The sequence below is a fragment of the Prosopis cineraria genome, unplaced genomic scaffold, assembly GCF_029017545.1.
Source record: "Prosopis cineraria cultivar Desert tree isolate PC_DT_omini unplaced genomic scaffold, ASM2901754v1 PC1, whole genome shotgun sequence".
Classification (NCBI taxonomy): domain Eukaryota; kingdom Viridiplantae; phylum Streptophyta; class Magnoliopsida; order Fabales; family Fabaceae; genus Prosopis; species Prosopis cineraria.
In genome coordinates, this window is record NW_026555332.1 from 3,724,940 (window position 1) to 3,738,555 (window position 13,616).

Consider the following 13,616-nt stretch of genomic DNA (forward strand, 5'->3'; position numbering starts at 1 on the left):
TTTAATAAATGCGTGATAGATATAGTTTTCAGTTAAAAATTTTAATATCTCATTATCAAGATTTTCTTTCTCGTTTTTAAAATTTACTAAATTATTAGACAATTTTAATTAAAAATTATTCTTTTGGCCAAGATAAGAAAAAACGAAAAAATTGCTCGATGGCAAATGTTTTAAAAAATTTTGGTCAAATCTTTGTAAGTAGTTGACAAAACAATAATCCCTGCAGTGGAAAAAAAAGAGGGGAAGAAAAATCCTCGTACTTGTCGCCCAAAGCCCCAAAGTTGTGCGTGGCTCATAACATGCAACGGAAACAAAAGTGGCAAGTTCGAAGTCTAGAAAATATCAGGTCCAAAAATAAAAAAAGTTTAGAAATTATATTTTTCCTCTCAAAATATAAATTACAATATCATTCAATGAAGCAAGGCAAAAGAAAAGGTAAGAGATAGTTAATCCACAGGTCTTTACATTTTCCTCCAATGTTAAATTACATCCTTATAGTTTATTTTATTTTAATCAAATCTTTATAATTTGATTTGTTGGATTTATTAATATTTGAACTTTAACATCCTTGAATTTTTTTATAAAATAAAATTAAAAAAATTAGGGACTATTTAAAACAGTTTTTATTTTATTGTTTTGAGAATTCTGTAGAACATGTTCTGAGAATAAAAAAATAATAAAAATAGGTATTTTTTTATTATCTCTTGCTTTTCAGAACAATAATTACAGAATATTTAAAAGTTGTTTTCATTTTTCTATTTTTCAGAACAATATTTTGTTTTTTTGTTATCCAAAATACTTTTTCAAAACACATTACCAAACAGATTTTTTTGCTCTTTTGTTTTGGAGAACAGAAAACTGTTCTCAGAATAGGTTTCCAAATAGGTTCTTAATTTTTTAATCCTTTAATGTTTAACTCACCAGTAACCTAGTCCTTCAACTATAATTCACTGTAATTCAATCCCTTAATTATAACTCATTGTGATTCAATCCCTTAACTTTTATCTCACTTATAACTTAGTCTTTATTTTTTAATTTTTTTTAAAAAATTCCTAATCAAATAAAATGAATAAAAGAAATGTTCATATTTTGCTCTAAAATATCCTCTTCTTACTCTTTGATATGGGATCTAAATTAATATAAAAAAATGGAGCTAACAAAAGTTGAGGGTTTGGATTAAAAATGAGTCAAAAGTTGAGGGGTTGAGTCATAGACAAATTATAATTGAAAGAATGAATTGCTGTGAGTTATAATTAAGTGATTGAATTATATGTAAGTTAAAAGTTAGAGGATTAAAAAATTAATTTTTTCATTAAAAAATTTTATGTTTTTATTGAGATGTATTTTCATCCTCTCACTTTATATAAAAAAGTTACTTATTTATTGTAGGCTTAATGCACAATTTGTTTAATAGTCATGTGGTTTAAAGTAGCCATTTATTTATTAATTAACGTTTTACCCAACACAAGGAGGTGTAAGATAACGTGGACACCGTGACGAGAAAGCGACATTGCGTGGGCCAACAACTGCTCTTGGCATTTAAACATTTCAGCTACTCTTCACCGTCCCAACCTCCCATTATTATTATTATTATTATTATTATTATTATTATTATTATTATTTTGTTTTAATATCATATTCTTATGCTCTCATTCATGATTTACTTATAGTATGTTACACTAAAATTAAAAATAATTAAAATTCATTAACTTTTTATAAAAATTTAGTGAGTTTTTAAATTTATTTTTATTTAAATACTCGTACTTTTTGTGATCAACGTTTGGTGAGAGTTAAAAAAATTACAATAAAAATTTAATAACATGTTGTAAAAATAAAAAAAATAAAATAACAAGTTTATTTTTATTTTTAATAAAAAATACAAGAGTTAAAGAAATATTAATAGTAAAACTAAGAAAAAAAATATTTAAAGTAACTAAAATTTTAAATTATTAGAGCGTAGAAGGAATTTAAAATGAAAAGAGAATTATGATTTGAATTAAATTTAAATTTAAATCAAATTCAAAATCATAAATTTTTTATATATTCAAGTGAAAGATTTAATTCAAATTTAAATTTTTACTAATCTAAACAAACCATAAATATATTAAAATATTTTGCATGACATGATAATTCGATTAAAATGCTATGAATACATTTAAAGTTAAAACTTACTTGGGAGTTAAAAAAAAAAATTCTCACATGAGTTAAGAATGCAGAACAAGGGAGTTAACTTTCCTCCACTTAGAGAAGCTTCCTTTGCCTTTCCAATAAGACAGAGATAAATTCAGACGGTTCATATTTAATGTTTTTAATTTATATTTTAAAATAAAAATATATAAAAATTGTAAAAAAAATTTAATAAATAAGTTTATCAATCTGACAGTCCATATTTAATATGGATGGTTCAAATTTAATATTACAAATTTAAATTAAATTTTTAAATATATTATAGACAGTGTAAATATATTTTGAAGACAGCAATAAACTTATTAAAAAATTTTAATATTAAATTTAAATCATTCATTTTAAGTCTAAACTATCATATTAATAAGCTTATTTATTAAAAATTTTTACAATCTCAATATATTTTTATTTTAAAAATATTAAATTTAAACTATTTAAATTAAATTTAAACAATATAAGTTTGCCTCTATCTCAATAAAGAGGCAGAATAGGCTTCCCTCAATTGAGGAAACCAACTTGAGAACATGTTATACATTAAACTTTTATTATTGGTGTTGTCATCAAGTACAATCATCAACGGTTCCTTGCAAATTATGAAAACACCTCACCATAAACTACATTTAATATTATCTTCTTAGAATTATTATCATTTTAGTACTATCATTCTCAAATAAATAAATAATATCTCAAGATAACTTCATCTATAATTGACAAACAAAATAAGTGTTGCCCCCTCTTTTCATTCTTCTTAAAATAGAACAATATTTCAAGAATTTTATTTATATTTATATCAATTATAAGATAAAACAATCTATTATCTAGCTATTAATAATACCTGAAATCATAAAACTCCATAAACTTTAATGCAATTGCATATAAAACCCTCACTTTTAAATATTTAAAAATTAACTTATTTAACCTTCAATTTTGTTCAACAAATTCCCCTATCATTAATTAACTCCGTTATATTATTAATAAAATTTTTCATGTCATATTAATAAAACATACATGGTATATAATATAAAAAATATTTTTATTAATTTTATTAACATAATTTAAAGAAAAATAAAATTATAATTTTTATTTTTAACATACAGACATACATATATATGATATGATGATACTCTCAAAGTTTTTGAGATTTCATGTATCTTGACAATTAATAATTAAAAAATAGTTTGTAAATTAAGACAAGGGAAATGGGGAAGGAAAGAAAAAAGGATATATAGTCCCAGTACAGATAGGGAGGCATGGGAGAGAACCCACCGGTTTCGGTACGTAACGCTCATAACAGCGACAATGGTGCACCCCGTGGCGGAGGCCAACGAGAAGAGCCCCTTCGGCTCCCTCACCGCTGATGAGTTCTATGCTCATCACTCGGTGAGTCATGGCTCCGAGTTCATCACTAACTCTCGGGGCCTCAAACTCTTCACCCAGTGGTGGACCCCGCTCCCTCCCACCCCCGTCCTCGGGATCGTCGCCCTCGTCCATGGCTTCACCGGCGAGTCCAGCTGGTTCGTCCAGCTCACCGCCGTTCACTTCACCAAGGCCGGATTCGCCACTTGCGCCATCGATCACCAGGGCCACGGCTTCTCCGACGGCCTCTTCGCTCACATCCCCGACATTAACCCTGTCGTCGACGACTGCATTTCTTTCTTCGACTCCTTCCGTTCCCGCTACGACTCTTCTCTCCCTTCCTTCCTCTACTCCGAGTCCCTAGGCGGCGCTATCGCACTCCTAATCATCCTCCGCCGTCCAGATTCGGTCGCTGCACCATCCAAGCCATGGGACGGGGTTATCCTCAATGGCGCCATGTGCGGGATTAGTGCAAAGTTCAAGCCACCGTGGCCACTCGAGCACTTTCTCTCACTCGTGGCGGCAGTAGTTCCGACGTGGCACGTGGTTCCCACTCGAGGCTCGATCCCGGACGTGTCGTTCAAGGTGGAGTGGAAGAGGAAGCTGGCGATGGGGAGCCCGAATAGGAAGGTGAACAGACCACGCGCGGCGACGGCGCTTGAGTTGCTGAGGATTTGCCGAGAGCTGCAGGGGAGGTACGAGGAGGTGGAGGTGCCGTTCCTGATAGTGCACGGCGGCGATGACGTAGTATGCGACCCGGCTTGTGTGAAGGAGTTGCACTCACGCGCCGCTAGTAAGGATAAGACGCTGAAGATATACGAGGGGATGTGGCATCAGTTGATAGGCGAACCCGATGAAAACGTGGAATTGGTGTTTGGGGATATGATTGAGTGGCTTCGCAGCCGCGCCTCTGGTGAGAAAGCTAAAAAACGCGCCGCCGTTGATGGGAGCGCTTAGCTCCGCGCGTTCAGTAACAGTATAGGTAGATAGTTGGGAACTGAATAAAGAAGAACCAATAGAAATGTGCCATGTCATCTTTGAACAGTGTCTTTACCTCACCTGTAGACGTGTGTATCTTGAGTAGAGTATTGGGTAACAGTTGTCAGTTGATGCTCATGTCATTTGTGTGAAGTTAAAAAAAAGATGCTCAGATATTGTATACCCAAAAAAACAAAAAACAAAAATGGCTCAGATATTTTCGCTTCACTTTGATAACGACCTGGAGCGACTCGGGGAAAGCATGCTAATTCAACCTGACTTGACTGGTAATACTTGGTGAATTAGGTAAATCAATCCTTTATACTTGGTTTGGTAAGTCGGAATTGGGACGGAGAAATGGCAGTGAAATTCTGAAATTTGCTTTTTTGGGTGTAAAAATCATGATATTAAAACCCGGACCGAACCAGCTGGGTCAACCCGAAAACCGGTGACCCGATCCCTTATCTAGTCTGGGTTTACTCCTAAACCGGTGAGGAAATGAACCGGTGTAATCCCATCAACCCGGGTTCAACCCGATATAACCTGGTTAACCCGATGGGTTGACTGGGTCAACCGGATTATTTTTTTGGGTTAGTTCAGAAATAAGATAACAAAAAAAAAAGTGAAACTAAAGTCAAAAAATGAGAAATTAGAGGTAGAGCACGCTAAGTTCAATCCAAATTTTCAAACAGCATTTAGTTCGGCTTTTCATCTGTGTCTCTCCTTTCTCGCCCTAACCTAATCAGCGTCTCTTTTCCAGGTCCCAGCTCTATCTCCGTCTCTTCTTCAGCTCTATCTCTGTCTCTGCTATCTCCATCTCTTCTCCAGCTTAGTCTCTGACTCTCTGTCTCTTTTCCAACTCAATCTCCGTCTCTTCTCTAGCTCTATCTCCATCTCTTCTCTAGACTTTTGAGATTGAAGAGTTGTAATTATAATGATAGATATTTAAAGTGTTGTATTTTATTATTATTAGACTTTTGAGTGGTTGTATTTGGTTGAATGTTTTTTATAATTAATGTCTATTTATTTAAATTATATTATTTTAATTATGACCGGTTTGCCACCGGTTCAACCCTAATTGAACCACTAACCCGTGACCCAGTGCCATGACCGGTTCAATGACCAGTCCAATTTTACGTACCTTGATAAAAATCCAAAATTTTGAGGAACCCAACTTCATGACAACTTAAAATGTATTTGGATAACTCTCAAAAATATATTCAAACTATATTTTAAATATATTTTTATTAAATTTAATAAATAAATAAATTTTTTAAATATATATTTATTAAATGTAAACTGAAAACTAAACACATGTTTAATTTCATCTCTCTCACTTAGAATAAAATTTTATCTCACTTTTAGTACCATATAATCATATTTATTATTTCTCACTTTCATAAAAAATTCTTCCCTTATTTCAAATTGGACATTAACCACTTCGATTAAGTGTTTTCAATGGGTAATCAAAGTTAGATTATATATATATATATATATTATTTTTTTTTTTCCTTTCTTTGCTAAGTCTGAAACAATATTTTTTTAAGTTAAAAGAATAAGAAAAATTATGTTAGATTTGTCTTTTAGTGACTCTCGTTTGTGGGGCCACAAGACTGGTGAAGCTGAAAGTGAGGTCAAAGACTTGAATGTGTTTAGACGTGAATGTTGTTAGCAAAGGCAAATTTCCCAGTTTGTTCTTTATAGTTGTTAATGTAGGCTTCAGTATTTATTTTTTTTTAAAAAAAGTAAATGGCAAATTTCTATGTTTATTTATTTATTTTTGAATTGAGAAAGGCAAGCAAAGCTTGATTACAAAAGAGGGGACAGTTAGTGAGCATGCCCCCTGTCATGCTGATATTGAGCAGCACATTCAGGAATGATAATCAAAAACAGTAATAACATTGGTAGCCCTATGAGCACTATTGGCTATAAATCTGCACAACAAATCGCCTCACGTTGGATTTGATACAGCTTCAAGTCTGGAAGATCAGCAATCTTGGGTCGAATCTCTTGAATCAGATTCCATAATGGGTGATGTTGATTCCCATCTCGAAAAATGAGGTTGAAGGACTCAAGGGAGTCAGAATACATATGGACTTGAGAGTATCCCACGCCATTGTTGGAGGCCAGCAGGTATTGCTAATAGTTCAGCTTCGGTGCTTGAGGTATATCCTAGTTTCTGTTTGAAGCCAAGATTCCAAATGCCGTTAGAGTCAAGTTTATTCTTTATAGTCACCATGATTTCAAAATAATAATAGATCATATTTTGATGAAACAAACAAAGGAAGCTGAGAGCAGGTTCTCTTTTGCCCTCACATGGACATGTGAGTAATAAAAGAAAAAAAAATTCTACCCTTGCGAGGGCAGGATAAAAACCAGGAGGAAGGGAGCAAGGGAGAATCCTTCCCAAAAGAAGCCTAACTAAAATATCATGAGAAACATAAAAGCTTGAAACAATACGGTAAAAATTAAACGCCTATGTAAATCTGAAATGCCACGTTTCTGTGATGAATAATAAAGGCATGAGAATCCTTTCATTTCTTTGGAAGTGTTTCGGTAGCACATCAAATATGAAGCAAATCTTACAATTTAGTGACTTTCCAAATTTCTCGAAACCCATGCTACTTCTCTCCCCTAATTGCAAGCTTGAGAGCAAAGTGAAGAAATATTAAACAAAAATAATATACTAAATAACAGAGTTGAGTCAGAGTTTTATCAAATTTAGATATAACAAAATTTAACCGATTATCCACACGAGTTTAGATTATTAGAGTTCAAACTATGATGTATAACAAAGGCATCAAAGAAAAAAGAAAATAACTTATTTGCTTTAAAGTAAGTTCTTCCTCTAACCACCTTCCTCTATTTATAATGAAGGGAAGGCCACAATGAAAAAAAAAATCTAATTAACATTAAAATGCCTCACTATGGAGTAAATAACTTATTGAAATAATCATCATAATTGCAGAGAAATATTTTTTATATTTGGAATTCAATCAAAAATCAATCATTTATTAATTTCAGGTTTTGATTAACTCATTATTACCTAAATATTGTCAAATCAACTAATTGTTTTGACATAATAATCTGATTGCCATCAAGGGTGTATCCGTAAATTTCAACGAAAACAATGAAAGGAGACAATATTAAAGTGAAGTATCAAGGATGTATAAAGTTAATGTTTGCAATAGACACGCACACGTATTATTCTAAAGTTTGGCTACCATCTTTCTCTTAGCAATACCACATTGAAAAATATTCTTTATGGTTTGTCTAGTTCAGGCTTGGTGTACTTCAGTTTAGCACAGAACTACAAGTAAATTAATCTCACCCTTATTAGAAATTTAGGCCTCATTTGATATGATTAAATAGTTTTTGATAAAATCGTTATCGAAATTGAAATTGAAATTGAAATTAAAATTGAAATAGAATTGAATTATAAAAATATGTTTGGTACGTCAAAAAAATTAGATAAAATCCTTACATTATTTTTGTTTGGTACGTAAGATATGAAAATAGAATTATACTTAAAAGACAAAAATACCCCTATATAAAAATTAAAATAAAACATAATAAAACCTTAATTGTGTTTCAATTTCCTTATGTATTTTATATATTAAATGAAATATTATATAGATGATAAATATTATATATAAGTAAAATATTTTACAAAAAAACATTTTAATTTCATCATATGTTTAGTATATAAATAAAATATTAATTTTCACATTTTAATTTCTAGATTGCATCGGTCGTCGTCCGTCGTCCTTCTCGTCGTTGATCTTCCCACTGCTCTCTCGTCTTTGCTCGGTCTGCCACGTCTAATGGTCATTTCTGGGTGTGGTTAGGGTTATATGTTTTTAGGGCAAAATTGTCTTTTTAAAATTTTTATGAGGGTAAAAGTGTCTTAAAAGTCACAATTATATGGAATTGCCCTTGATTCCATGTCTTTAAACAAAGAATCCAATTTAGCCTATTTTTATGGAATCAAGATTCTCAGGAATTATGATTCATATCTACCAAACATCACTTTATTCAGATTTTTATCCCAATTCCATTTCCATCTCTACAATTCCAACCTACCAAAAATGGCATTAATCTCACAATGTTACATTTTGTGAGGCAATGGATGTAGAAAATGATCTACATGGAAACTAATGTCCTCAAGAGTATATTGTTCAGAGAGTGAGAGTTAAATATACAATGTGAAGGAATTTACAAGTGCAGGGCTTGGGTATCTTGCAGGATTTGATCCACCACAATGCCACAAGCAAATAAAGAGACCATAATAAGAGCTGGCCAAGCTTCTGATAATGATTTTGCACCAGAACCCTCATATTCCCTCTTCTGCATTGTCCATGCCATTGCTGGTGGAAGAACTCCATACAGCACTGTCATGCAGTAGCCTCCCTAGTTCACCATCAACTATCAGTGACCGATATAAAAAAAAATTATAGAAACTCTTTTATGGAATGTGACAAAATTTGACTACAATTAATTGTATTTCAACAATAATTCTGCTCCCAAAACTAATAGAGTGAGTGATATGAGCTGCTGATGGTGATCTGTAATTGGTAAATGCGCAGAGTTATTTTTTAATTAAAGAACTTATCTATATTAAAGTAATTGATATATCAATATATATATATATATATATCATAAACTTTGCAGCAGGCCACCATAATAGAAGGTATGTGCACTTACGGATTACACGGTATCAGTATTATCAGTAATAGTACATATGATCACTTCTTTTGTCAAATTTTGGAAGTGAAATGTTAATATAAAGATTGAATTGAGTGAAGTTATTTTACAGCTAAGGACTGATTTAGTTTCTTCTTCCTGTGGATGACCAAATTGAAAAGGGTCCCTCATACAGGGGGGGCAAATATGCTTTCTGCTTTCAAAGCTTAAAATATGTACGCTTCAAGAGAATAAATCGTGTGTTCAAAAAGTGCCAGATAGATTTAACTTTTCCAATCAACTAGAACACTATATTTCATCATGTCATGATATTTATGTCGCCTGTGCTTAATTTAATGTACATGCATGCTTCTTAGTTTTCAGAGCAATCTCATTTCAAGAAAATTTTGATGATTAGTTCCCAAAGGAATACCATCTTTCCCAACTTACAGCAATATCTGTAGCAGCAGAGAATGCATCTGGAAAAGTTGCTGAGACAAACAGAGAAGGAGCAACTACAATTGTCATAGCCACGATGCTCATTTTATTCCTTCCCCACCAACCACCCTGTCAAAACAGCTCTAATCATTTAGTAATCATACGAGATTATCTATCTAATCAAGTTATTAAAGGCATGGAATTTACATTTAATTCCTGTGTTGGAGGAGAAAGCCAAACTAGATTTTTAAGCTGCTCCTTGAAGAACTCTGAGAAACTGAGGAGGGTACCAATAAGTGAAGTCCCAACTGCTAGAAGTGAGAATGCCCCGACCAGAACTGAAACACCACTCCATTTCACCCTAAATCATTCAAACTTATCACTTATCATTTCATGTTTTTTTCACTGCAATGAATATCGGGAGAGTAAATGCCAGAAGGGTGCGAAGGGAAAAAATTCTGTGCCTTTTCTTGTCTCCTGTTATTTAAGACTAATGAGTTGCACCATCCTTTTAGCTTTGATATCCTTCAAGGATTTGTTTGTATTATAGTAATATTCACAACTCACAAAGTCACAAGTATAATTCTGTTTCAATCTCATTCTCACAGAGGTATTAAATTGACGCCAGACAAACTCCTTAAAATCATACGTGGGATCAGTTTTTGAGGACCAACATGTGGTTTTAACCATTACTTGCAACTAATATCATGCACTAAGTCTTCCAAAATGATTCTGCAAGGGATGAATACCTGAATAACAGCTCAATAGGATCAACTATTTGTTCTACTTCTGCTGCCAAACCAACGGCAATTGCATCCCAAATAAGTAATGCCATCAGTGGCACTAGACTACCCAAAAATATTGAAGCTCTTATACGATCCAAATCACCTTCCAAATAAGCACAAAGAACTGCAAGGATATATAAGTATGGATTTCAAGCCATGAAACATGGGTACTTAAAAAACAAAGTCATTGTTGTTGAAATTCATATTAGACACAACACAAGACTTCAAGTTGCACTTAAACACTGTATTTTCTCTCGTGACTATGTCCATATGAAATTCCAAACTAAAAGTTTTCATCTTTACCAGGTGTTATATCATGATACACTAGAGAAAAGATAATGACAGGCATCGCTGCTGGTACTTTTGCCCAGTCACTGCCGCCTATTCCAGACCATCCACCAAACTCAACTGCTAGTACTTCAATAGCCAATAAGAGACCTGTTTACAGAATCATTCTACACATAGTTAAACATTGAAAGTGTTACTCATAATGACATTTTAGTTAACATTCTCAATGATGAATAATGAATAAAGCAATCAAACTAATAATTGGACATTCTTTTACGTGGGCGAGTAGGTTGCAGTGCAGGAGCTCGACATAACTAAAACCACCAAACAAGTAAAAGAACTATAAGAAACCCAGGTTATTAAAACAGCCGATGAAGAAATAAGAAAGTATCAGCATTAACATGTTACTTTGATATTTGAAAAAGTTGTTGCTGTGAAAAGTTCAACTTCTTAGGAAGTTGAGTTTCTTTTTTTCTCTTTTTTCTTTTGGATGAAAAAAGGGGACAGAACCCAAACTCTTTATTGAATCAAAATAGAATGTGGGATTGAAACACCTATATAATTGTTCTTTGAGTGCATGAGGAGGATCCCTAAGTTTGACTACTCCAAAATCCTGTACAAGATTATAATTGGCAAGCCAATCTGCAGGCATATTATCCTCACGATAAATCTGTTGCGCTTGTACTTTTCAGTCAAAACAGAACTCTTTCTGGATTAATCTCAACAAGCTATTCTAAGCTGCACCCCCACCCATAATTTATTTCAACATATTCCTAGACGTTGAGTTTTTAACCCATGAATTTTCACTTTTATCTTGAGATGTGTTTTTTATCTGACAGATGAATATCAGTAGACAAATCTAAGGGTGTGGAAATATTACCATGTAAGTTCTTATATTACAAAAACAGTTCTAATATGAATATACCAATCATGGAAGCTGTAAGCCATTGGTTAACTCGATCAGTAGCTTGAGTTCCCCCAATGGAGATGAGCATTGTGAAGAGAGCAGTGAATAGACAGCCTGAGACAGGTGCTGGGAAATTAATCCATTGAAAAAGGAGATCTCCAGATTTGGAACAATAAGCAGCCATGCAACTATATCCCAATACAACATTAGTGACAGTGGCCAAAGCGCCACCCCATTCCCCAAGTGTTTCTTGGGCCATTGTTCTAATAGAAATGACCTCCAATTCCTCATCTCTCTTCCTCTTCCTCTTCCTCTTCCTCAGAATAGCCACATTGATTTCAACGAGTAAAAGTGCTTCAATGAGGAGAAAAGCCCAACATACTATTATTGATACTGAACTTGGAACAAATCCCTGCTTTTATTATACATTAAACACCCCAACATTCAATAACTGATATCAGAAGGGCAAAAGGCAAAATTCTTTGCAGACAGAGTCACAACATTTTACTGAAAAAAGAAGTGTCTGTGGTTGATTTGGCGTAAGCGTGTTTTCTGAATTTGACTATCTGAGTATTACATCTAACTATCTACGTGTCTTAAAAGGTTTTGGCACAAACAATTGTTCTTTTGTAGCTCAAGTGTAGTAAGGAGAAGAAAGAAGTGCGTACGGCTGGGGAAGCTTTCTGGGGAAGTGCGAGGATTCCAGAACCGATACTAGTCCCAATGACAAGAGCAATAGCACCAGCAAGGCTACCCTTCTTGCTGTCGCCTGTCTCACTTCGATTGTTATCCAATTGATGATAACCCCATTTCCTAGTCTGTCTACCAAAAGGATCCTTCCTGAACAATGACTTTCGCTTCTTCTGGTGGTGGTGATAGCATAAACAACTAAAGTAGCTACTGGTAGGAGGAGGAATTGTAAGAACTCATGAAATGAAAGTGAAACAGGTAAAGGGAAAATAAGAGAAGGAAGAAGAGGTTTAGATTTGAGAAATGGTCATACTTGCTTATTTTCAAGCCAATTGGTGTGATTCTCGGTGGGTTTAGCACTGCCGGTGCTGAATTTGCATTTGGATGTGTATGTATTCCAGGATGCAGGGAGCAAGGCGAAGATGGCATGAAATAATGTGAATCCATGGGAAAAGAGAGGAAGGGAGTCAAAGAATTATATTTTATTATAATAAAACAAGTTATAATATAAAATAATGTGACCCCAAATGTTTTGGAAATGGTGGTCCCTGACATGCGCTCCTTTGTCAACGGAAAAAGATTGTCCTCCCTGTAAGGATTTCATGACCGGGCGATGCCATATTTTTTTTTTAAAAAAAAATCTTTATTTTATTTTATGCCACATATTTTGTCAGTGGCTTCAAAATTACCTACTACTGTAAATAAATAAAGAAAAAGAAGCATGTGACTTTTTGTATAGTACATGACCCAAAAAATTTTTATGATGCAAATCTGAGTTTTCCTCCTTTATTTTCTCATATTTATCAGAGCATAAAGTAAAATGAACTTCAATAAGCTTCTCTTGTCAGCAAATTTTTTTTTAATATGCTCTTATATCTATATGTTTTTGTGCATAAATGAAGAGATATTGATATTTCCAACAGCGTTTGGAGCAATGGGCAAGGGGGTTATTCAAATGTAATTAGAAATCTTGAGCTCCTCTTAAGAATGCATAACAATTAAATTCTTGACAATAGACACCCTCAAAAATGATTTCTGCAAGCTGCTAATGAAATTACTCTAGGCTCAATACTTGGGATATGATATCAGAGCTCAGAAGAAAGAGAAATTGATATTTAAATTATTAATTACCAAAATGAAAAAAAAATTAGTCTAAAATAAAAAATAATTTTGCCAATGGAAAACGATATTTTTTAAATAAGTTCCCCTAGTGAAAAGCATTTCAATTTTTTTTCTTTTGGTTACATACAAATATCCTTTTATTAAAAATAAATTTATTGAAAGTGTTATCATATATTAAATGTGAA

The 13,616-nt window shown here is 33.2% G+C and overlaps 2 protein-coding genes across 5 annotated transcripts; one reads left to right on the plus strand and one right to left on the minus strand.

The window, feature by feature from the left end:
• Positions 1–3,422: 3,422 nt before the first annotated feature.
• LOC129309046 (caffeoylshikimate esterase-like) lies at positions 3,423–4,746 on the plus strand. The gene has a single exon (XM_054950390.1). The coding sequence runs from the start codon at positions 3,484–3,486 to the stop codon at positions 4,495–4,497; it is 1,014 nt and encodes a 337-aa protein (XP_054806365.1). The 5' UTR covers positions 3,423–3,483; the 3' UTR covers positions 4,498–4,746.
• Positions 4,747–8,535: 3,789 nt separating this feature from the next.
• LOC129290419 (uncharacterized) lies at positions 8,536–12,762 on the minus strand. 4 transcript variants are annotated; one of them, XM_054927191.1, is made up of 8 exons: positions 12,623–12,762; positions 12,288–12,516; positions 11,638–12,034; positions 10,728–10,862; positions 10,389–10,548; positions 9,847–10,000; positions 9,652–9,768; positions 8,536–8,928 (listed from the first exon to the last, which is right to left on the minus strand). In XM_054927191.1, exons 1-8 carry the CDS (start codon positions 12,754–12,756, stop codon positions 8,734–8,736), a joined length of 1,521 nt encoding a protein of 506 aa, XP_054783166.1. In that variant the 5' UTR covers positions 12,757–12,762; the 3' UTR covers positions 8,536–8,733. The 4 variants fall into 4 exon arrangements, with proteins under 4 accessions (XP_054783166.1, XP_054783163.1, XP_054783155.1 ...); XM_054927188.1 differs by having other exon boundaries at positions 11,638–12,031; positions 12,288–12,519; XM_054927180.1 differs by having other exon boundaries at positions 12,288–12,519.
• Positions 12,763–13,616: the final 854 nt, after the last annotated feature.